Raw genomic sequence first — 26511 nt, 5'->3', positions numbered from 1 at the left:
TCCCTAGTTCTGTTCTTCTTTCTCAAGATTGTTTTGTCTGTGTGGGCTCTTTCATGTTTCTATATAAGCTTTAAAATTATTTTTTTCAGAAAAAAATTATTCTAGTTTTGTAAAAAAAAAAAAATGCCATTATTATTTTGACAGGATTTACATTGAGTCTGTAGATTGTCTCGGGTAGTATGATCATTTTAACAATAGTAATCCTCCCAGGCTAAGAACATGGTGTATCTTTGCATTTGTTTGTGACATCTTCAGTTCCTTTCACCATATCTCATGCTTTTCCAACTACAGGTCTTCTACTTCCTTAGGTAGGTTTATTCATAGGTTTCTGACTGGGTTCCATGGAGCCCTAGGGTCCAGGGAGATGTTTAGGACCTCCCTAGGTGATGTGAGTGAGGGGAAAGGGAAGTATGACAGGGACCCACTTCTGCCTCACACAAGCATCACACCTACTTCAAATAACCAAAGTAGCCCCATTTTTATCTTTTTAAAATATATAGAGTTCTACTGAATATTACTTTTCTCAAGTAATCCATACTGAAGAAAAATTTTTTGAAAAGTGCAGCCCAGTATTCCCATTTCATGTACTAGGTAAATGGAGCCGAGAAGTGTTTATTAACAAATCCAGAGTCACAGAGCTAGTGTAGGGACAAAGCCAGGGTGTGTTTTTCTAGCAATCCTGGCTCCCCTTGGCAGTACCATGCTGCCTCACTTCTCTGTAGCCACACACTCTTTTTCATTATCATTATTATTTATTTTTTAATTGAAAGAAAATTGCTTTATAATATTGTATTGTTCTCTGCCATACATCAACATGAATCAGCCATAGGTATATGTATGTCTGGGCTTCCCTGGTAGCTCAGCTGGTAAAGAATTTGCCTGCAGTACAGAAGACCCTGGTTCAATTCCTGGGTTGGAAAGATCCCCTGGAGAAGGGATAGGCTACCCACTCCAGTATTCATGGGCTTCCCTGGTGGCTCAGATGGTAAAGAATCCACCTGCAAGGTGGGAGACCTGGGTTCAGTCCCTGCTTTGGGAAGATCCCCTGGAGGAGGGCATGGCTATCCACTCCAGTATTCTTGCCTGGAGAATCCCATGGACAGAGGAGCCTGGGGGGCTACAGTCCATGGGGTCACAAAGAGTCGTACACGACTGAGCAACTAAGCACAGCACATACATATGTCTCCTCCCTCTTGAACCTCCCTCCCACCTCCCACCCCCTCCCACCCTTCTAGATTGTCACAGAGCACCAGTTTGAGCTCCCTGCATTATACAGCAAATTCCCACTGGCCATCTGTTGTACATATAATAATGCATATGTTTCAGTGCTCCTCTCTCAATTCGTCCCGCCCTCTCCTTCCTCCACTGTGTCCACAAGCCTGTTCTATGTCTGCATCTCCACTGCTGCCCTGCAAATAGGTTCATCAGTACCATAGAACATAGATTCCATGTTAATACATGATATTTGTTTTTCTCTTTCTTACTTACTTCACTGTGTTTAATAGGCTCTAGGTTCATCCACCTCATTAGAACTGACTTAAATGCGTTTCTTTTTGTGTCTGTAGCCACATACTCTTAGCAAATCTTTGCTAGGCAGGGATCATATCTGAATGTATATTAAGAGAGATTTATGTTAAATTTATAGTCTCATGAAATGCTTCTAGAATTACTGGTCATTCATCTATTCCACAAACAACCTTTGAAGCAGCTGTTTCTGTGCCTGGCCCTGTGGTAAAACCAAGATACACATTTGAAAAAGACAGAGGTTCTCTACCTAACAAGAACGTAACATGGGGGCAACTGGAGTGGGTGGACTGTACCCGGACAAACACATAAAAGCAGTAGTGAGGAATACAGTCAGCCAGGTGCCTGTGGAAGGGCTCGGCTCCCTCCTGCAGGACAAGCACTGTTTCTTCCCCACTTCCTTTGTGAGGTTGTTCTTAATTCATAAAGCGTCTTTGTACCAGGCAGTATGCTGGAAATTTACAGAAAAGAAAAGGCATTAAGACATTTTCCTTGGCCTTAAGAAATCTTACAGCCTAATAGACAAACGTGTATTTATTTTTACTTATTTACTTATTTTTTTAAATGAGGGGTGGTTACTCTTTCTGATTTGGATGGGATGGTAAGGTGAGTTGAAGTGGATAAGAGGCACTTATAACTTAAGTTAGAATTGCTTAAAATTTAGCTACCAGTGGACCTTCAGAGAATATAGCAATTAATAGAAAAGGGAAAATAAAATAAGTGCAGTATCATTCAGAAGGAAAATGAATGGTCTTCTTCTACTTTGGACCTTCATATGTACTGCTCTTATTGTATTTAGGATTAAATACAATATGTAATTGTAAGAAGCATTAAAAATTCATGAATGCAGCTTTGTCGCTAGAACACACAGCAGAACTAAATGTAAATAATAAACTTTGGGGCCCGGCACTCTCCTGCTTCCCCCAGCGTCTGGGTCGCAGCAGCAGTGGCCTTGCTTGCATCATGTGTAGCTGTTCTTTAACTCTGAATAAACATGTGTGCAACCTTGTGTCATGGGATAATCTGTGCCATTTTATGTTACTCTATAACTCAATGTACCAGAATAGTTCAATGCCTTTGTTTTCACTTATAAATTAAATTGTTTTCTGCCTACCCTCCTATATTGTATTGTCCTGGCTGACACGTGATGTCCTGGGACATGGACCTTTCTGTCTGTCGGATCCTGTGTTATGGAAGCCTTCAGCTTTCAGAAGTGCGGTTTTAAATACCAATAGGCCATTGTTTGGGCTCTTTATCATTTTTTAAATGAACTTTAGTTTGGCTAGTGTTCTCTTCATGGATCCCAGCCTTGTCGTGGCAGAGGGGCTTGTGTAACTCCATGAAGCACTGAGCTATGCTCTGCGGGGCCACCAAGTTGGGCTGGTTATAGTTTAGAGTTCTGACGAAACATGGTCCACTGGAGAAGAAAATGGAAGCCCACTCTAGTATTCTTGCCTGGAGAATCCCCATATAGAGGAGCCTGGGGGGCTATAGTTCATAGCATCACCAAGAGACAGATATAACTGAAGTGACTTAGCACCCACACCCCAATAAGAAAGAAGTGACTGGGCCAAAGAGGGAATCAGCTGTGGATGTATCTGGTGGTGAAGGTAAAATCCAGTGCTGTAAAGAGCAATACTTCAAAGGAACCTGGAATGTTAGGTTCATGAATCAAGCTAAATTGGATTGGTCAAGCAGAAGATGGCAAGATTGAACATCGACATCTTTAGGAATCAGTGAACTAAAATGGAATGGGAGAGTTTAGTTCAGATGACCAGTATGTCTACTCCTATGGGCAAAAATCCCTTACAGGAAATGGAGTAGCCCTCAGAGTCAACAAGAGTCCAAAATACAGTACTTGGGGGTAATCTCAAAACTGCAGAATGATCTCGATTCATTTCTAAGGCAAACCATTCAACATCACAGTAATCCAACTCTGTGCCCCAACCACTGATGCCGTTGAAGCTGAAGTTGAATGGTTATATGAAGACCTTCTAGAACTAACACCAACAAAAGATGTCCTTTTCATCATAGGGGATTGGAATGAAAAAGTAGGAACTCAAGAGATACCTGGAATAATAGGCAAGTTTGACCTTGTACAAAATGGAGCAGGACAAAGGCTAACAGTTTTGTCAAGTGAACACGTTGGTCACAGCAAGCACCCTTTTCTAACCACACAAGAGATGACTCTACATATGGACATCACCAGATGGTCAATACTGAAATCAGATCGATTATACTCTTTGCAGCCAAAGATGGAGAAGGTGTATACATTCAGCAAAAACAAGACCTGGAGCTGACTATGGCTCAGATCATGAGCTCCTTCGTGCGAAATTCAGGCTCAAATTGAATAACATAGGGAAAACCACTAGGCCATTTGGGTATGACCTAAATCAAATCCCTTATGATTATACAGTGGAAGTGATAAATAGATTCAAGGAATTAGATCTGATAGAGCGTCTGAAGAACTGTGAATGGAGGTTAGTAACATCATACAGTAGGTAGTCACCAAAACCATCCCAAAGAAAAAGAAATGCAAGAAGGCAAAATGGTTGTCTCAGGAGGCTTTCCAAATAATTGAGGAAAGAAGTGAAGCAAAAGGCAAGGGAGAAAGGCAAACATATACTCAACTGAATGCAGAGTTCCAGAGTATACCAAGGAGAAATAAGAAGGGCTTCTTAAAAGAACAATGCAAAGAAATAGAGCTTAACAATAGGAAAGGTTAGAGATCTCTTCAAGAAAACTGGAGATATCAAGGGAATATTTCATGCAAGGATGGGCATGATAAAGGACAGAAATAGTAAGGACCTAACTGAAGCAAGTAAAGTAATGCTCAAAATTCTCCAAGCCAGGCTTCAGCAATACGTGAACTATTAACTTCCAGATGTTCAAGCTGCTTTTAGAAAAGGCAGAGGAACCAGAGATCAAATTGCCAACATCCGCTGGATCATCGAAAAAACAAAAGAGAAAAACATCTATTTCTGCTTTATTGACTATGCCAAAGCCTTTGACTTTGTGGATCACAAGAAACTGTGGAAAATTCTGAAAGAGATGGGGGAATATCAGACCACCTGACCTGCCTCTTGAGAAACCTATATGCAGGTCAGGAAGCAACAGTTAGAGCTGGACATGGAACAACAGCCTAGTTCCAAATAGGAAAAGGAGTATGTCAGGGCTGTATATTGTCACTCTGCTTATTTAACTTATATGCAGAGTACATCATGAAAAACGCTGGGCTGGAAGAAGCATGAGCTGGAATCAAGATTGCCAGCAGAAATATCAATAACCTCAGATGTGCAGATGACACCACCCTTATGGCAGAAAATGAAGAGGAACTAAAGAGCCTCTTGATGAAAGTGAAAGAGGACAGTGAAAAAATTGGCTTAAAGCTCAACATTCAGAAGACAAAGATCATGGCATCCGGTCCCATCACTTCATGGGAAATAGATGGGGAAACAGTGGAAACAGTGTCAGACTTTATTATTTTGGGCTCCAGAGTCACTGCAGATGGTGACTGCAGCCATGAAATTAAAAGACACTTACTCCTTGGAAGGAAAGTTATGACCAACCTAGATAGCATATTAAAAAGCAGAGACATTACTTTGCCAACAAAGATCTGTCTAGTCAAGGCTATGGTTTTTCCTGTGGTCATGTATGGATGTGAGAGTTGGACTGTGAAGAAAAATGAGTGCCGAAGAATTGATGGTTTTGAACTGTGGTGTTGGAGAAGACTCTTGAGAGTCCCTTGAACTGCAAGGAGATCCAACCAGTCCATCCTGAAGGAGATCAGCCCTGGGATTTCTTTGGAAGGACTGGTGCTAAAGCTGAAACTCCAGTACTTTGGCCACCTCATATGAAGAGCTGACTCATTGGAAAAGACCCTGATGCTGGGAAGGATTGGGGGCAGGAGGAGAAGGGGATGACAGAGGATGAGATGGCTGGATGGCATCACCAACTTGATGGACATGAGTTTGAGTCGACTCTGGGAGTTGGTGATGGACAGGGAGGCCTGGCGTGCTGCAATTCATGGGGTCACAAAGAGTTGGACGCAACTGAGCAACTGAACTAAACTGAACTGAAGCAGAAAAGATTAAGAAGAGGTGGCAAGAATACACAGAAGAACTATGCAAGAAGAGTCTTAATGACCTGGATAACAATAGTGTGGCCCCCCACCTAGAGCCTGACATCCTGGAGTGTGAAGGCAAATGGGCCTTAGGAAACATCACTACAAACAAGGCTAGTGGAGGTGATAGAATTCTCGCTGAGCTATTTCAAATCCTAAAAGATGATGCTGTTAAAGTGCTGCATTCAATATGCCAGCAAGTTAGGAAAATGCAGCAGTGGCCATAGGACTAGTAAAGACCAGTTTTCACTCCAGTCCCAGAAGAAGGGCAGTGCCAAAGAATGTTCAAACTACTGTACAATTGTGCTCATTACACATGCTAGCAAGGGTATGCTCAAAATCCTTCAAGCTAGGCTTCAGTAGTAGGTGAACCGAGAACTTTCAGATGTGCAAGCAGTGTTTCAAAGAGGCCAAGGAACGAGAGACCAAATTGCCAACATTTGCTGGATTATGGAGATAACAAGGGAGTTCCAGAAAAACATCTGCTTCATTGACTACCATAAAGCCTTTGACTGTGTGGATCACAACAAACTGTGGAAAACTCTTAAAAAGATTAAAAAAAAAAAAAAGGATAGGAGTACCAGACCACCATAACTGTCTCCTGAGAAACCTGTCTGCAGATTAGGAAGCAACAGTTAGAACCGGACATGAAACAACAAACTGGTTCAAAATTGGGAAAGGAGTACATCAAGGCTGTAGATTGTCACCCTGCTTATTTCACGTATATGCAGAGTACATCATGAGAAACGCTGGGCTGGATGAATCACAAGCTGGAATCAAGATTGCTGTGAGAAATACCAACAACCTCAGGTATGCAGATGATACCACTTTAATGGAAGAAAGTGGAGAGGAACTAAAGAGCCTCGATGAAGGTGAAAGAGGAGAGTGAAAAAACTGACTTGAAATTCAACATTCAGAATCCAAGATCATGGCATCCGGTCCCATCGCTCCATGGCAAACAGAAGAGGAAAAAGATAAAGCAGTGACAGATTTTCTTTTCTTGGGCTCCTCCATCATCACTCAGTCGGTCACACTTACATGCCTAACTGAAGAATACTAATCATGCTGGAATCTTAATAATAATTCTAATGTTAATATTAGGTGGAAGTCACAAATGTAGAAGATAATCTATGTGAACATTAGGTAAAAGTTTTAATAAAGGATGTTATTGGTTTGATTGTTCTGTTTAGAAGTTCAGTGAAAATGCTTTGAGTATAAGATAAGGAACAAAAAAGCAATGTCTTAGTTATAAAAAGGTGATTATTAACTTGAATTAGATTTTGACCTGAAGAGTTGATTTTGCTTAAAAATGTGTTGGCTAAAAATGATACTGAATGTGAATCCTGGATTTTGATATTTAAAGGAAGATTTCAGGGTGTAGAATTAGGGAAAGTTCTCTCACTTAACTTTTTGAAGTATAATTTTATGAAGAATCTGAATCATAGCTCACACTTACCATTTAATCTGTAAGTAGCTATTTTTCTCAGCCAGCTCAAATATGTTGAACTCAGGTAGATAGGAAACTGGACACATTTGTCACCCAACTTTTAGCTTTAAAATTAAGAGCAAGTTAAAAAAAAAAAGATGTCAGCTTTCTGTGTAAGTGGCATCTCAATGATGAGATTGAGACGGATACTTAGAATTTTTAAGAATTTTATTGTTATAACAGCTTTAATATCCAGAAAAACGAGATAAAAGCGATATAATTCACAAATATTATCTTTAACTGCAGAATATGATGAGCAAACAGACTGGAGAGCAAATGGAATGTGGCTGTAATGTCAGTGGCCCACTCATTCCAAAGTAACTTTAAATCCCTGAGATACAAAAAATTATAGAGGCTGGGATATAAGGAAAGTTTTCTCCTAATATGCTGATGATTTAGAATTTTGTATCATCTATATCAATTGCTAAGCCTTTGCTTAGAAGGAAACATAATGAATATAATTTCTACATGAATATGCACACAATGGCTAACATAGTACCTGGGACATTTTAGACCATAGTTGTTTGGATTCCACTGAGCATTTTGTATGTGTACATGGTAGTATACACACAAAAACCTACATTTTCCTTGGTGAAAAATTGAGCCTGATTAGTAATGAGGAAGTTATTTTTAGTTGCCCATTAAAATTTTCATAATACATCTTTTGAAAACATCTAACATCCGTCTTGACCCCAGTATATTTCCAACTGTGTTTTTTTTAACTGTATTAATATCTGCAGTTACTTTTTTCTCAGTTTGGAAAGCATGCTATAGTCATTGTACATGTAGTCAGAGCCTTTATTTCAGAAAACCTACCTCCTCCTCCCATCTGGCAGCGTTCTATAGTGTGAAAGGGCCAATGCTGGAGCTTGACATTTTTAATAAAAGCATATTCTCTTTTTTACAGGTAAGGTGTCTGTGTCAGAATAAGGTAATTTTAGAAAATAAAATATATTTCCTGTTTTCATCAGAATTTTAAAATTGAACTTCATTTTTTTTTTTTTTTTTTTTTTTTGGTCAGTGACAAAGACAGGTCCATTTTAAACTCAACCCGCCTGTGCCACGTGATGTAAGTTAGAAGCCCCATGACAAGTCAGCACTTTTTTTATAATGTTATTCTTCACTTTATTTTCCAGCTATCACTTGATCACAGTATCGAGTTTATATGCAACTTAATGTCCTGTGCCTGCACTCAACCACTATATTCAATTTCCAGGAATGGATTTACTGAGGTATAACTTTGTTGTTCACAGTCGCTCAGTCACGTTTACCTCTGCGACCCTGTGGACTGCAGCACACAGGCTCCCCGTCCTTCACCGTCTCCCAGTTTGCTCAAACTCATGTCCATTGTGCTGGTGATGGCGTCCAACCCTCTTTACTCTGTCGCTGCCTTCTCTTCCTGTCCTCAGTCTTTCCCGGCATCAGAGTCTTCCAGTGAGTCAGCTCTTCACATCAGGAGGCCAAAGCACAGGAGCTTCAGCTTCAGCGTCAGTCCTTCTAATGAATATTCAAGGTTGACTTCCTTTAGGATTGACTGGTTTGATCTCCAGTATAACTTATATACTGTAAAATTCATCCATTTAAGTGTCTGATTTCATGGTTTTTCATAAATTTACAGAGCTGTATGATAATCACCACAGTTCATCACCCCACTAGACTCCATACAGATTCTTTTTGCTTATTATTCAGCATGTTTTGGAGAAGGAAATGGCAACCCACTCCAGTGTTCTTGCCGGGAGAATCCCAGGGACGGGGGAGCCTGGTGGGCTGACGTCTGTGGGGTCGCACAGAGTTGGACACGACTGAACTGACTTAGCAGCAGCAGCAGCATGTTTGATATGAAGTCTTCTTCCCTTCTGGCTGGTCCTACACTGGTTTGTGCTCACCTCTATCAAAGTGTGTATTATAAGACTCCTTTTTATATAAACTTACTACCCATTATCATTTGTATTTTTCTCCCTTCTGGACTATGAGTCCTTCAAAGGGCCTTAATCACCCTGATCTTCTCACTGCCTAGCACACTGCCTGGCAGGCAAAGGCTCCTTGTAATCATTTCTGAGCTGGCAGTGACTGCCTCCTGGAGACAAGCAAGGGCTTGGCTGCTCACTGCCTTCTGTGCTCAACAGGCATTCCTGTAGATGGGGACTTTCAAATCTTTTTAATCAGGGAGGCCCCCCGTTACCTGCCCATGAGAGGCTGACCTGTCTGAACCTTGATTTTTCACTGCGTTGATAAACCCGTATCTATTTCGGGTGGTTGTGGGGTTAAGAAATTAGGTTAGGATGATGTTCATGGTAATGACTAGATGCTCAAGGTGGAGGACCTAATTCATACCCCACTCCTGTTTTCAATGTTCTGGCAAGAGAAGTATGTACACAAAATACTGAGTCAAATGAAGTGAGTCATCTACTTTATAACCCTAAGTTCAAGGCACCCTAGAAAGTTAGATTGGAAAATGCAGTGGGGATCTGAGTGACTGTTGGACTTGCTAGGCTCAGCACCCCCTAACCTGAATGCAGGCTGAGAAACCAGAACTGAAGGAGCAGAGACAAGTCCGACCCTCTGGGTTTGCCGAGGGATGCTGGGGTGGGTGCTGAGGAGCACAGTGAAGTTCACAGTTCAGAGGCACAGGCTGGTTAAAGACCGAGACCAAATCCGAGATCTGTGGAATGCTTCCCTTCCCCACGAGAGCCCTGTTTGTAGCAGTTGCTTTTACTCAGTACATTGATTCTGACTTTCAAGAGAAAATTATAAGCCATACTAAAAGGTGCATGGTTTGGAAAGACAGAGCCATCATCAAAACCAGACTCAGACATGGCTTGAAATTTGGAATCATCAGACCAGGAACTTAAAGCAACAATTACTATGCCATGGGTTCTGATGAATAATGAATATCATACAGCATGCAGAACAGATGGACAGTGTGAGCAAAGAAATGGAAATCTAAGAAGAATCAAAAAGAAATGCCGGGGATCAAAAACACTGTAACAGAAGTAAAGAGTGCTTTGGATGAGCTCATTAGTAGACTGGTCACATCTGAGAAAAGAATCTCTGTGAGCTTAAGAATATGTCAATAAAAACTTCAAAAACAGAAAAGCAAAGAGAAAAAACACTTGGAAGAGGAGAAGGAACAAAATATCCAAGAACCCTGGGACAACTTCAAAATATTAAAAAACATGCACATAATGAGTGCCAGAAAGAGGAGAGAGAGAAAGAGAGAGAGACACACACACACAAGGCCTGGGGAGGAGGGACCAGGAAATACTTGAAGCAGCAATGACCGAGAATTCTCCCCAAGTTAGGGTCAGACACCAAGCCATCAATCGAGGAAACCGAGAAAACCAAGCAGGGTAAAAATTGCAGCTGTGAAAAAAAAAAGTACAGCCAGGCACTTCATTTACATCCTGCAGAAAATCAAAGATAAGGAAAAAAGTCTTGAAAGAAGCTGGATGAGAAAAGCACCTTACCTTTGAAGGAACAAACCTAAGAACCTCTGACTCAGACTATGTAGGCAGAGGGGATAGTGAGACATTTAAAGTGTCGAGAGGAAAACGTCACCAACCTAAAATTCTGTGTTCTGAAAAATTATGAACCCAAAAAGATGCATGCTGCCCACCGTGTGCAGCAGCACTGTTCACAGTAGTCAAGACATGGATACAACCTGAGTGTATCAACAGATGAACAGATAAAGATGTGGTACACATATGCACAAATATGCACACTGGAATAGTACTCAGTCATAAAAAGAAGGAAATGTTGGCATTGGCAACAACCTGAAAGGACTTGGAGGGTACTGTGCTCAGTAAAATAAGTCATACAGAGAACGGAAAACGCTATGTGATTTCACTTACATGTGGAATCTAAAAAATAAAGCAAATTAGTCAATATAACAACAACAACCAAAACAAAACAAACCAGTCACAAAGAGAACCGCCTAGCACTTACCAGTGGGGAGAGAAGCAGGGAGGGGCAGCAGAGTTGAGGGTTAAGAGGCACAGACTACTCTGTATAAAATAAGCTACAAGGAAACACGGTGCAGCATGGGGGGTATGACCAGTAGTTTATAATAACTATAAATGGAGTATAACCTTTCAAATTTTGAATCACTATATTGTACACCTGTAACTTACATAATGTTATACATTAACTATACGTCAATGAAAAAGAAGTAAGGACGTCATCCAGATGGCAGCACAGGTTGTTCCCTACTTTACACCCCCTCCTAAGAACAACAAGTAACAAAAAAAGACACCCCTGAGAGATTCCTGGAACACAGCGAGGAGCCAGAAGCACCCCTGTACCCCAGAGACAAAGCATCCGGCACCAGAAGGGCAGGAGGAGAGCTGCGTGCTGACTGCATGGCCCCTTCCCCAGGCCAGCGCCCCCCACACCATGCAGAGGGGTCTCCCTTGAGCCTGTGGTTCCCCACCATGAGACGGGAGAACGGGCCGCCAACCAGAACCGCACCCCCACCCCGCACCGCACGCAGCACTGTGCTTGTCTTTGTAGGAGTCCCTGCTCTGATCTTGCACTTGGGAATCACCTGGGAGCCTTGGGGCTCGGTCCTGGGTGTCTGATTGAGACTGGGGAGGAAGACGGGCTTGGCAGACCGCGTTCCTACCTGCATGGCCAATTATTAACCCAACCAGCAGCTGTGCTCATCTGCTGACCCGAGTCAGTGGCCCAGGCTGACCAGGGCAATTGAGCAGGCTGTAGGTCTGCCTAAACGAGGTCCCTGATGAGGAAGTTCTGCAGCCCTGGAGCCTGGTTGACTCCAGCCCAAACAGAAGAACGGAGTCATAGTCATCCCTGTTGCCGAGTGTGGCCCCAGCCCCATCTGACAGGAAGGGCTGCTGAGGACTCCTGGAAGTTGCATAAGCCCGCAGTGCTCAAGCCGAGAAGAGGAGAAGCAGAGCCGATCACCTCTAGAGCCAAAGCTCCAGGGAACTTGAGCCACCGGTCAGCTGGAGTCAGGACTGCACACAGACCGCATCAGTGGCCTTGGAGCTGCTCTTCTGGCTGAGTTCAGGAAGGGGGACTAATTCATAGCCCCACTCTTTGCCACCTGCAGCTTGCACCCACCCAGCCAGGGAGCCTTCCCAGCACACCCAGGAAGCTGAGCTGCCCATCAGCAGCCCTGTTTACAGTCGTGCTGAACACCAAGTGCAGCCCCAGGCTTCCTCCATCTGCAAGGCAAAACCAGTGAGTTCACCTAACGAGGATGTCAGGGCGCACTCTGGACTGATTCAGGGAGCCTTACAGACCCTGGGTCCCATCCAGGCAGGCAGCATCACACTTCCTGATTTCAAGCTATGCTTATAAAGGTAATGTAATGAAGTCAGTGTGGTGATGGCATAAAAACAAATAGATCAGTGGACCAGGACTGAGGCCCCAGCGTAAGCCAAGCACATACAGCCAACTGACACCTTACGAAGGACCCGAGAATACTTACTCAATGGGGAAGAATCTCTCTAGTCTGTGTTGCTGGGGAAATTGGATATTCACATGTAAAAGAATAAAACTAGATACCTATCTTATACCACTCACAAAAATTAGGTCAAAGTGGGTTAAAGACTTGAATGTAAGATCTGAAATTGAATGTAAGACCTTGAATGTAAAACCATGAAATTCCTAGAAGAAAACATGAAAAAAGATCTTGATGTGGGTCTTGGCAATGATTTAAAAGACAAGCAACAAAATCAAAAACAAGTGGGAATACATCAAACAAAAAGCTTTTTCACATCAAAAGAAATAACCAACAAAGCGAAAAAGCAAATATAATAGAGTAAATCAACTATACTTCAATTAAAAATAAATTTTAAAAATCAAACATGCTAGAGTGAAGAATAGAGATTCAGCCACTTTATTTAGTAACTTGTTCTGAAGAGATAGAAGTAAAATAAAGTAACCCCCCCAAAAAAAATCAACCTATGAGAGAGGAAATATTGTGTATTTTCTGATAAGGGGTAATATCAAAAATATATAAAGAACTCATGCAATCCAATAGCAAAAAACCAAATATTCCAATTAACAAATGGGCATAAGACTTGACTAGACATTTTCCCAAAGAAACTGTACTTAAAAGGCCAGCTGGTACATGAGGAGATGCTCAATATCACTAATCATGAAAGTGAAGTCGCTCAGTTGTGTCCAGCTCTTTGCGACCCCATGGATAGTAGCCTGCCCCAAGCTCCTACGTCCATGGGATTTTCAGGGCAAGAGTACTGGAGTGGGTTGCCATTTCCTTCTCCAGGGAACCTTCCCAACCCAGGGATCAAACCCAGGTCTCTCACATTGTAGACAGACGCTTTATCATCTGAGCCACCAGGGAACTAATCATGAGGGAAATGCAAAACCACAATGAGAAATCACCTCATGCTTATTAGGGATGCCCATCATCGAAAAGGTAGGAGAAAATACATGCTGACAAGGGTGTGGAGAAAAGGAAGCCCTTCTGCCCTGCTGATGGGGTTGTAAACTGGTATGGCCACTACAGAAAATAGTATGGAGGCCTCTCAAAAACTTAAAAACAAAGCCACCATACGATCCAGCAATTTTACTGCTGCGAAGATATCCAAAGGAAATGAAAATAATAACTTCAAAAACTATTTGCACTCCCATGTTTGAAGCGGCACTGTTTATGATAGTCAAGACAAGGAAACAGCCCAAGTATCCATTCTGGATACATGGATCAAGTTGTGGAGTATATATAACGGGATGTTATGCGGCCACAAAAAAAATGAGAAAATCCTGTCATTTGTGATAACATAAGTGGACCTGGAAGACATTATACTAGGTGAAATAAGCCTGTCATGGAAAGACAAATGCTTTCCACTGATACGCGGTGGAAAGAGTCATTCAATTCATAGAGACAGAAAGTGAAATAGTGGCTGCCAGTGTTTGGGGTAGGGGGAATGAGAAATTGCTAATTTAATAAGTTCAGAATTTCAGTTTGAATGGTGAAAATTTCTGGAGCTTACCTTTATTGTCCAGCTCCAATATCATAGTCTTCATGACTGTTTCTGAATGAATTCAAGTTAAGTAAATATTCCAGTTCTGCTCTGGAGGTTTTTGTTCATTTCAGCTATTACTCCCTCCCTTCCCCAGACACAAACACACATCCACATCCACGGAAGTCCCACCAATTTATATTTAAATTCAGAATTTAGATTTCATATAACTAAGTCCCTCCAAGATAGCTTACTTTTTGAGTTTGGTGCTAGCGTAACAGCTTTGATAGAGCTGAAACACCACCATGCTAAGACTTGCCAAATGGGGTAGTTCAAAATCTGTTCAGTGGCTGGGTCAGTGTAATGATGTTCAGCTCTTGCCAATTTTAAGAAGCAGTTGTTCCAGTGAAATGTAAGACTTGGGTGGACTAGTATGATTCCTTATCTATCTTTTTTGTTTAAAAATTAAAGTCATAAGTAATATAGGATACAGTAAATTTTATGATTTACAGTCGATCTTAGAAAGAACAGAGAAGTAGATTTATCTACTATCAGCAACAGAGCTTTTGTTATTCTCAAAATAAACTGCATCTTAAGTCCTGAACTTAGACCACCCAGTGGCTCATACATGATTACACAGAGGACAGAATGAAGAATGTCTTGGGGAATTTTGTAGGTTGTAAGGTGTTGAGATGTCTGGTATCTCAGTAGAATATATTCTACCAGGGTATTTAAATGTACAAAATATTCATATATGAATCATTCACCTCAAAAGTAAGATAGAGAGTCCTGCTATGTCTCTTCTTATTTTAACAAAATTATTTGTATGTCTTAGTGGTTCACTGTACACAGAAAAGTCCTAGATAGGTAGGCTGTTTTCTGTAGAAATGAGTTCACTTTCCCAACACATTCTTCATCCTGTCCTCTGTGTAATCATGTATGAGCCACTGGGCGGTCTAAGTCCAGGACTTGAGATGCAGTTTATTTTGAGAACAACAAAAGCTCTGTTGCTGATAGCAGATAAATTTATAGAATTCCTTTATCAGTAAATTGGAATAATTTATATCTGCTCCCAAATACAGTGGAAACAGCCTCCCTCATGGGAAAACACTGAGATTTATGATATCTGTAAAAGCAGTAAAACCCTGCAGTGACACGAGAAGGAATAAAGCAAATACGACTGTAAGGTGCCGTGGTCTTTCATTAACTTCTGTAATATTAAGAATACCCGTTTTGCGGGCCTGAGTACTCTCAGCCCTCATTTTACTGTCAGGGTTTTACTGAGCAGTATTGTGTTGAACATTTCTCAATCATCATTCTCCTGTTTTTGTTTTTGGCTTTAATATGTCTTAGGATATACAAGCCTCTCTAACAACAGTCTTTCCAAAAGAAATGAGATGCATGCCACATAAGTAATTTTTAAAAATTCCAGTAGTTACATCATAAAAGTAAAACAAAAAAGGTAAAACTAGTTTATTTTATAAATCAGTTTTTATTTAGCCCAGTATATATAGAATATTCTCATGTCAATATGTAATAGGTATAAAAACTGTTGAAATATTTTCCTTTTTTGTACTGTCTTTTTGAAATATGGTGTATTTTCTTTTCTTTACTTGTTGTACATTTCAATTTGGACTACCCACACTTTAGTTCTAAGTAGCCATGTGTAGCCAGTGGCTCCCGTATTCATGTAACTACCTCTTTTGGCTAATGTTTATATAGAGAGGAAAATCATACTTTCATCCAAAAACCTCACTGTGTGCATGCTAAGTCACTTTAATCATGTCCGACTCTTTGTGACCCCCTGGACTGTAGCCCACCAGGCTCCTCTGTCCATGGGATTCTCCAGGTGAGAATACTGGAGTGAGTTGCCACTTCTCCAAAAACCTCAGTAGAACATTTTAAAAAACACTGTACATGGACTGAAAGAAAGAGGACTTCAAATAAATTAGAAGTGAAATAGAAATTATAACTGATTCCACAGAAATGCAAAGAATCATAAGAGACTTTATTATGGCAACAAATTGGACAAAGTAGAAGAAAAGGATGAATTCCTAGAAACATAAAATGTACCAAGAGTGAGTCATGAAAAAACAAAACATAAAACTGAATGGACCAGTTACTAGTAATTACTTGGACAGGTATTTTATTACTGATCAAATAAAGAAAACAACAAATAAAAGACCAAGACCAGATGACTTCAGTGATAAATCCTACCAAACATTCAAAGACAAATTAGTGCCAATCCTTAAACTATAGGAAAAAAATGAAGAGCAGTATCTCCATCAGACTCATTTATGAGGCCATCTTCACCCTGAGACCAAAACCAGACAGGGACACTTCAGAAAAGAAAATCACAGATTAGGATTTCTGATGAACACAGATGCGAACAATCCTCGACAAAGTATTAGGAAGCTGAGTTCAACAATACAAGCAACATATATCAAGATCAAGTAGGATTTATTCCAGGGATACAAGGATGGGTTAAATCTGTAAATCTATAGATGTGATTCATCACATTAACAAAACAGAGGATAAAAATCTTATAATCTCACTAGATACAGAAAAAGCATTTGACAAAATTCATCATCCGTTTCTAACGTGTATGTGTGTATTAGTCACTCAGTCATGTCCGACTCTGCAATCCCATGGACTATAGCCTGCCAGGCTCCTCTGTTGATGGAATTCTCCAGGCAAGAGTACTGGAGTGGGGGTAGCCATTTCCTTCTCCAAGGAATCTTCCTGATCCAGGGGAACCTGGGTCTCCATTTCAGGGAGATTCTTTACTGTCTGAGCCACCAAGAAAGCCATTTCTAATAAAAACTCTCAAAAAACTGAGTATAGGGGGAACATACATAACAATAATAAAGACCATGTGTGACCAGCCCACAGTAAACATCATGCTTAACCTTGAAAAATATTTCTTCTAAAATCAGGAAGAAGATAAGGATACCATGGCAATTAGGAGAGAAAAATAAAAGGCATTCAAATTGAAAAGCAAAGAGTGAAGTTGTCTTCATTTATAGGTGACAAGGTAATATATACAGAAAACTCTACAGTCTACCAAAAACTATTAGAATTAATAAATTAAGTGAATAATATAAAATCAATATACAAAAATAAGCCAGATTTCTATATACCCACAGTAAACTATCAGAAATAGACATTAAGAAAACAGTCATTTTTACAGTAGCATCAAAAACAATGAAATGCTTAGGGATAAATTTGACCCAGCAAGTTAAAGGTGTATACACTGAAATCTTTAAGGCATTGATAAAAGAAACTGAAGATGACACAAATCAAAAGTATTCTGTGCTAATGGATTTGAATGATTAATATTGTTAAATGTTCATAATACTCAAAACAAGCTAAAGATTCAGTGTAATCCTTATCAAAATCCCAATGGCATTTTTCACAGGAATAGAACAAAGCTAAAAGCAGAGACATTACTTTGCCAACTAAGGTCCGTCTAGTCAAAGCTATGTTTTTTCCAGTAGTCATGTATGGGTGTGAGAGTTGGACTATAAAGAAAGCTTAGCACTGAAGAATTGATGCTTTTGAACTGTGGTATTGGAGAGGACTCTTGAGAGTCCCTTGGACTGCAAGGAGATCCAACCAGTCCATTCTAAAGGAGATCAGTCCTGGGTGTTCTTTGGAAGGACTGATGCTGAAGCTGAAACTCCAATACTTTGGCCACCTCATGTGAAGAGTTGACTCACTGGAAAAGACTCTGAGGCTGGGAGGGATTGGGGGCAGGAGGAGAAGGGGACGACAGAGGATGAGATGGCTGGATGGCATCAACGACTTGATGGACATGAGTTTGAGTGAACTCTGGGAGTTGGTGATGGACAGGGAGGCCTGGCATGCTGCAATTCATGGGGTCGCAAAGAGTCGGACACTACTGAGCGACTGAACTGAACTGAAAATTTGTATGGAACCACAGAAGACCCCCAAACAGCCAAAGCAGTCTTGAGGAAAAGAACAAAGTTGGATACATCACAAATTCCTGGTTTCAAACTATAAAACAATCAAAACAGTATGGTACTGACATAGAAACAGACACATAGGTCAGTGGAACCCAATAACCCAGAGCTTTAACTCAAAAGGTAGTGAAAGCATCTACAGTGGAGAAAGGGTTGTCCCTTCAGTAGTGTTAGGAAAATGGGTATCTACATGCAAAAGAATGAAACTGGACTTCATCTTACACCAAACACAAAAGTCAACTCAAAATGGATGAAAGCCTTGAATATAAGACCGGAAACCATTAAACTCCTTGATATTGGTCTTGACCAATTTTTTTTTTTATTCAATTTGGCAGCAAGCAAAAATCGACAGGTGGGGCTGCGTCAGACTAAAAAGCTCTGCATGACATGAAACCATCGGCAAAATGGAAAGGCAGCGTATGGAATAAGAACATTTTTTGCAAATCTTATATCTGACAATTGGTTAATTATTCCACAGTATACAATGACTTTCTGTAATTCATTAGCATAAAATCAAATAACTCAAAGTTTGGAAAGGACCTAAGTAGACATTTTTTTCCAAAGAGATGTGAAAGAAGTTGACAGGTGTATGTAAAGGTGCTCAGTGTCGCTTACCGTGGAAATGCATCAAAACCACACGAGATACCGCCTGTTAGGATGTCTGTCATCAAAAAGAGAAGAGGTAACAAACGCTGGCAAGTCTGTTACAGAAAGAGGACCCACAAAAGCACTATTGGTGGCAATGTAAACTGGCACAGCCACTATGGAGAGATTACAGATGTTCCTGAAAAAGTTAAAAATACAGCTACCGTATGCTCCAGCAATCCTACTTTTAGATAAATAGCCAAAATAAATAAATTATTTCCGAGGTTTCTGTACTCCCATGTTTAGAGCAGCATCATTTACAATAGCCAAATATGAAAAGAACCAAATGTCTATCTATGAATAAATGGATAAAGATATCACACACCAAGAGAGAGGTATACTGCTGCTGCTGCTGCTAAGTTGCTTCAGTCGTGTCCGACTCTATGCGACCCCATAGACGGCAGCCCACCAGGCTCCCTTGTCCCTGGGATTCTCCAGGCAAGAACTCTGGAATGGGTTGGCATTTCCTTCTCCAATGCATGGAAGTGAAAAGTGAAAGTGAAGTCGTTCAGTATACTATGTAGCCCTAAAATAAGAAAGAAGTTCTGTCATTTTTGACAGCCTGGATGAACTGGAGGGCATTATGCTAAGTGAAATAGAAAGGTAAATACCATAGGGAATCACCTATATCTAGAGTTGTTTTTAAAGTTTCAGTTCAGTTTAGTCGCTCAGTCATGTCCAACTCTTTGCGACGCCATGGACTGCAGCACATCAGGCCTCCCTGTCCATCACCAACTCCTGGAGTTTACTCAAACTCATGTCCATTGAGTTATTGATGCCATCAACCATCTCATCCTCTGTCGTCCCCTTCTCCTCCCGCCTTCAATCATTCCCAGCATCAGGGTCGTTTCCAATGAGTCAGCTCTTCACATCAGGTTGCCAAAGTATTGGAGTTTCAGCTTCAGCATCAGTTCTTCCAATGAATAATCAGGACTGATCTCCTTCAGAATGGACTGGTTGGATCTCCTTGCAGTCCAAGGGACTCTCAAGAGTCTTCTCCAACACCACAGTTCAAAAGCATCAATTCTTCAGCACTCATCTTTCTTTATAGTCCAACTCTCACACCCATACATGACTACTGGAAAAAGCATAGCTTTGACTAGATGGACCTTTGTTGGCAAAGTAATGTCTCTGCTTTTTAATATGCTGTCCAGGTTGGTCATAACTTTTCTTCCAAGGAGCAAGCGTCTTTTAATTTCATGGCTGTGCCACCATCTGCAGTGATTTTGGAGCCCCCCAAAATAAAGTCTGTCACCGTTTCCACTCTTTCCCCATCTATTTGCCAAAAAGTGATGGGACCGGATACCATGATCTTAGTTTTCTGAATCTTGAGTTTTAAGCCAACTTTTTCACTCTCCTCTTTCACTTTTATCAAGAGGCTCTTTAGTTTTAAAGTTTTTTAACAGTTTTAAAGTTAAGTTTAAAGTTTAACTTACAGAAACAGAGGGCTTCCCTCATAGTTCAGTCAGTAAAGAATCTGCCTGCAATGCAGGAAACCCGGATTTGATTCCTGTTCAGGAAGATCCCCTGGAGAAGGAAACGGCAACCCACTCCAGTATTCTTGCCTGGAGAATCCTGTGGACAGAGGAGCCTGGAAGGCTACAGTCCACAGGATCACAAGCTTCAGACAACTAAATGGAAACAGAGTAGAAAAGTGGTTTCCGGGGCCTATGGGGTGGGGGAAATGAGGAGAGATTGTTCAGAGGGTACAGACTTGATGCTGAAAGGTTAGTGAATTCTGAGGAAATAGCATAAAGCCTGGTGACCACAGTTGGTAACAGTGCATCGTGTAACTGAAATTTGCTGAGAGATATACTTAAATTTCTTACCAAAAATAAATACATCTGTAAATATGTGAGGTATTGAATTTGTTAGTTCAATATTGGGGAACCTTTTACAATGTATGTGTATATCAAATGTTTAGGTTGTATACTTAAAATACCTTAGTAAATTAGGTGCTTCCCTGGTCTTACAGTGGTTAAGAATCTGCCTTGCAAAGCAAGGTACACCAGTTCGATCCCTGGTCCAGAAAGATCCCCTAGTGCTGTGGGGCAGCCGAGCCTCCGCTACAGTAGCTGAAGCCCACGCACCCCAGAGCCCCTGCTCTGCCACAAGAGAGACCACTGCAATGAGGACCCCTTGCACCCCAACCACTGCGTAGCCCCCGCTCACCACAACTCAAGAAAGCCCACATGCAGCACCAAAGACCCAGTCAGTCAGAAATAAAATAATAAATATAAAACTAAGTAAATAAATCGGTTTTACCTCAGCAAAGCTGGAGGTGTGGGGTAAGGGAAAGTAAATGCATAAATAAACTGTATGTCTAGAAAATAATATAGTACTCAGCAATAAATGGGAACACACTATTGATTCTCACAACAGTATGGATGAGTATTAAATATGTTTTGCCAAGTAAAATAAACGATTTGTGTGACATTTTAAGAATGCCAAAACTATTGGAAAGGAAAAGAGACTGGTAGTTCCAGGAGCTGGTCAGAGAGAGGAATTGCCTAAAAGAAGGTAGCAGAGGGAACTGGGGGTTGACCGAACCGTTCTGTCTGGTCCTGTGATGGTGGGTACAGGACGTGTTGTGCATTTCCACTGAGCTGTGCATCTCAAGGAGTTGTAGGTTTTGTGTCTGTTCATTTCTTATATATCAGCCACAGTATGGGGAATGCAAGATATAGTTCAGACCATACCAAATTAGTTTGTTTTCCAAATGACTTGTGTAAGCATTGTTATATATATTTATTAGGGTTGAACATATAAATAAGTATATTATAGATAAGAGAGCCAGGTTTCTCACTGTTGAAGAAATACAGGTAAGCAAAGGGCAAAGGCTGGGATGAATTTTGTCTTGTGTTGGAGATATCATATGTATTCATATGAACTCATGAAAGGGAGGGAGGCAGGGATAGATGGCTGGATGAATGTGTATATATATGTTTTATGTATATATATATATATGTGTGTGTGTGTGTGTGTGTATATTACACACGCATTTCCCTAGGTATTTCTCTTGAGAGGGCTTGGAGGCAGTGAGCAAGCCTAGCGCCTAGATTTGGTTTCTGAGTGCCAATCTCCAGTAAATAGGACTGGACTCCTTGGAGAGTGGTTTCTTCCAGGACTGGGACAAGGAAAATCCAAGACGAGCTTGGAGGTAGCATCTTGTGGTATCTGAAAAAAAGGATGTACTTACAAAACAGAAAGGAAAAACGATGAGATGTTGCTAGGACATGGAGGCCTATTTCGTAGGCCATCCAATGAGCAAAGCTGGAAAAATTTGAACAAAAGAGTAATTGTGGTATTTGACTATAATCCAAAGAATAAAATAAATACCTACGTGTCCATACTCAAACAAGAATTCCAGTTAGTAATGAAGAATAAATTAGGGAAATTAAAAAAAAAATCACCATTAGATCACTACAACATTATTGTCATAGGCAAGACCCAGAGATGACTGCTAAAATTAGTGGTCAGAAGCTTAAGGAGAAACAGGATGTTTTCATAGTCACAAGGGATCTCCCACAAATCATTTACAAAGGAAAATAGTAACTCCACAGACAGAAACTTGCCCCTAACCACCTTAAACAAGTAATCCAGGTTCATCCCCCTAACGATAAAACACCTACCTCCTGACATGGTGGGCTGAGAGGGCATCACCCATGACATCCTTCTCAAGAGTGTATAGCCCTGGTCTAATCATGCTGCTGCTGCTAAGTTGCTTCAGTCGTGTCCGACCTTGTGCGACCCCATGGACTGCAGCCACCAGGCTCCCCTGTCCCTGGGATTCTCCAGGCAAGAACACTGAGAAGACATCAAACAAGCATACAGAACCGCCGACTACTACTCTTCCAAGTGTCTAGATCGTGAAGGACAAGGGAAAGCCTAAGAATCGTCACTGTTGGAGGCGACAAAGGACTCATGACAGCCAAATGCTCTGTGGGGTCACGGATAGGATCCTGGAAACAAAAAAAATATTAGTGGAGAAAAAGGTGAAATCTGAATGAAGTCTGAAGTTCACTTCTTAGTAATGCATCATTAGCTTCTTCATTCTGACAGTTTTATTTTGGTTCTGTAAGGTGTTAACATTGGGGGGAATTCCGTGGGGGTCCAGTGGTTAGGACTCCATGCTCCCACTGCAGAGGGCCTTGGTTCCATCTCTGGTAAGGGAACTAAGATCCCTGCTGCTGTGTGGTGTGACCAAAACAAAAAAAAAAGTATCCACAACTGCGGTAACTTGTTGATGAGCATAAGGGAACTCTGTACTTTTGCAAACCCAAAACTGTCTATTAATAGAAGTTAAATTAAAAGTAAAATACAGTTACCTGAGTCCAGTGTTATTTTCATATATTTCACAATTATTTATAAAATACCAATGGAGGAAAAAAACAGTTTTTCTCTGATAACCAAACAAGCAATTTTGGTGACTGTTAAGCTTGTGGTTTATTTTAATATATTTTGGTTGAATTTCTTATCATTAGTTTTTATTTTTAATTGGAGGATCGTTCCTTATCATATTGTGCTGATTTCTGCTAACAGCGTGAATCAGCTATGCTTATATCCACTCCCTCGTGAGCCTCCCTCCACCAGCCCACCCCAGCCCCGTAGGTCATCACGGAGCCCTGCGCTGAGCTCCCTGTGCTATAGGCGGCCTCCCTCTGCTGTGCGAATGGCAGCGCGTCCCGCCCTCTCCTTCCCCTGCTGTGCCAGTAAGTCCGCTCTCTATTCCTGCCCTGCAAGGCGGTTTATCAGTACCGTTTTTCTAGATTCCATATTTTGGTAGAAATGTTGATGGAAAAAATTCAATATTCAAAGCTTAACAACCATGAAACCAGAGGTGATTCAGGACACTGAAACAGGTGAAATAAGACAAATGCTCCTATTCTGGTTATGTGTTTTCCAGCAGTATATCAGAGCTTGTTAACTTTCTTCTCCTCTTGCCCCTCTTTATTAAGTGATTCTGACCACCTCCTTCATACTTAATGTACATTGTAATGTCAGAGTTAAACCTTCCCTGCTTGAAGGAACAGGGGTTCCCAAAGCAGGGCTGGGCAATTAGCGGCTTCCTCAGTTGGTGATGGGATGCGTGGGAAAGCCAAAGCACTGTGAGTGAGTTGCCAGAGCCCTGTGCGTGGTGCCCCGTCCGAACCCACTGACAGCTGTACCTGAGGCGTTATTAGTAGAGATGACCTGGTTATCTGGCAGACGTAGTCTAATACTGTTTACTGGACTTAGTCTCTACCTATCGTATTCTGCATGCTTGGCACTATACTAGGGCATGCAGAAATCAAAAGCACGATCTCTGCCAGAGAAGTTCCACTTGTTTTGAAAGCAGACAACCCTGAGGGTTCTGTAGCAGGTGGAAAGGCCAGAGGTGTTACAGCCTTTGCTGTCATATCCTTTCAGCGTCTTCCTGTAATTCCTAGGACTGTGCTTTGGCATGTTTATGTAAACTTTGAGTCTGTTTCCTTACCTGTGGTGTGGGATACGAATGTCAGTCTTCCAAGACTGCCACGCTCACTCATGCCTCACACACAGGAGATGTTTAGGGGACTGCAGCTGTCCTTATCGTGGTCCTTGTCATCAGGACTTACAGGCCATTAGAAAGTATGATCATTTCTTACACCAGATAACTGTTCATTGAATATTGTGTTACTCAACCCTTGTGTTCATCTTTGTTTTATCTTTTTAGAGACGATGAAGAGAAAAAAAAGTCTGTGTCCGAAGGTGCCGATGAGAAGGCTAATGGAACGCATCCAAAGAGCATCAGCCGCATTGGGAGCACCACCAACCCATTCCTGGACATTCCTCACGACCCCAATGCCGCTGTGTATAAAAGCGGGTTCTTGGCTCGGAAAATCCATGCAGATATGGATGGAAAGAAGAGTAAGCATCATTTGTTGACATTTCCTGTCTCATTTATTTCATCTTTAAGATAAGCTCAAAATTAAAGTGAATTTATCTGAAGCAAAGGAATAAAGAAAATGATATTTATTTAGATAAATATTATTGAAATTTGATAAAACCTCTAACCCTAAATCATAAATCCCTTATGTACCTGATCTTCTGTAAATAGAACTTTAGAACTTCAGAACCAGAAGACTCACAGATTATTCATTTCTAACCTCTTATTCATCTATTTATTCCTGCCTTCAACAAATAACTTTGAGTACCTGCCATGCGCTAGGCATCAAAAATATAGAAGTATATAGAAAGGACAAGGGCCGTATCTTCATGGAGTTTCCATTTCTGGTGGTTGAAGAAAGGGTTCAACTTATAACACATAGAATAGTAAATAGCGTGAGGCCCTGGAAACAAAGCAGGGAGGGACAGAACTGTGATCCAGGCACACACGTGGAGCAGGGCCGTCTGTGGAGGAGGGACAGGTGTGTGTAGGCAATGTGTGTGCTTCACCCTGGAAGACGGAAGGAGGCCCATGTGACAGGATTGTCTGCTGACGTGTGATGCTGGGAGTCCAGGTGGAATGGAGTATGTCTGTGTCTAGAATGGCCTTTGCAGAGGGTGAAATGGCAGTTGCATGTAGGCAGTACAATGGATAGACTGAGATAGCTGCTGCGGATGCTTAGCATTAGGCTGCTCCTGCAGACACAGGCTTGCAGTGCTGAGATGCACGGTCCCACCACTTCCATCTGTGCATATTTTCCTTCATGTGTTAGCATATTCTAGCATGTTCTGCCAGGGTGCAGTCAAGAGAAACATTGTGATAGTGTAGCTTTGACGCTGGCTCATGATGCTCCCCCAGTTCTGTAGGACTGCCCCACCGCCTTTAGGCACCCTGCACACTAGCCCACCAGGCTACTTCATCTTCTCTAACAACACTGTGTCTGCAAGCCAGTTGCAAGGGAAACTTCAGTCTAACAGCTTAGGAAAAGGGGGCAAGGAAACACTGAAGATGAAGAATTGTCTCCGGGGCATTTCTTGCATTTCTTTCTCTTTATTATTTTGTGTATCATATTTATTCTTTTCTTATTGAGGAATAATTGATTTATAATATTATCTTCAGGTGTATAACATAGTGATTCATAAATTTTATAGGTTATACTCCAGTTATAGTTGTTATAAAATATTGGCTGGAATTCCCCATGCTATACAATGTATCCTTGCAGCTTATTTACTTTATATGTAGTAGTTTTTACCCCTTAATTTCCCACCCTTATATTGCTCCTCCCCCATCCATCTCCCCATGGTAGACACTGGTTTGTACTATATATCTGTGAGTCTGTTTCATTTTTGTAATATTCACTCATTTGTTTTTTTAGATTCCATGAATAAGCAGTGAAACAAAGTATTTATCTTTCTCTGTCTGCCTTATATCACTAGCCCTAATACTCTCCAGATCCATTCATATTGTTGCAAATGGCAGAATTGCATTCTTTTTCATATCTGAGTAATATTCCATTGTGTGCGTGGTGTGTGTGTGTGTGTGTGTGTGTGTGTGTCTCACATCTTCTTTATTCATTTATCAGTTGATGGACACTTACCTTGGCTGAAAAGTTAGCTGATAACCTTATAGGAACTCCTTTGTAAGTAACTCGTTGCTTTTACCTTTGCATATTCTTTGCATATTCTGTCTTTAGTTTTAATTTTTGCCATTTTAATTGCAGTGTATCAGTGTCCCCTTTGGGTTGATCCTGTTTCAGACTTCCAATTTTCAACCAAGAAGTCTGTTTCCTTTCCCAGGATAGGGAAGTTTTCAGCTATTATGTATTCAAGTATGTTGCCTTCCACATTCTCTCTTCTTCTGGTGCCCTTATACTGAGAATGTTGGTGCACTTG

General features: G+C 41.1%; 1 protein-coding gene across 10 annotated transcripts in view; it reads left to right on the top strand.

Annotated features, from left to right (window-relative positions):
- The window catches only part of PSD3 (pleckstrin and Sec7 domain containing 3), a 616838-nt gene that overhangs the window by 483812 nt on the left and 106515 nt on the right, over positions 1–26511 (top strand). For all 10 annotated transcript variants that reach the window (XM_055566944.1, XM_055566946.1, XM_055566948.1 and 7 more), the window contains one exon: positions 24407–24600. In XM_055566944.1, coding sequence (XP_055422919.1) covers positions 24407–24600 — 194 coding nt within the window. The remainder of the gene's footprint in view (positions 1–24406; positions 24601–26511) is intronic.

The sequence above is a fragment of the Bubalus kerabau genome, chromosome 2 (genome assembly GCF_029407905.1).
Source record: "Bubalus kerabau isolate K-KA32 ecotype Philippines breed swamp buffalo chromosome 2, PCC_UOA_SB_1v2, whole genome shotgun sequence".
Taxonomy (NCBI): domain Eukaryota; kingdom Metazoa; phylum Chordata; class Mammalia; order Artiodactyla; family Bovidae; genus Bubalus; species Bubalus kerabau.
This window is presented reverse-complemented; position numbering and strand designations above follow the sequence as displayed.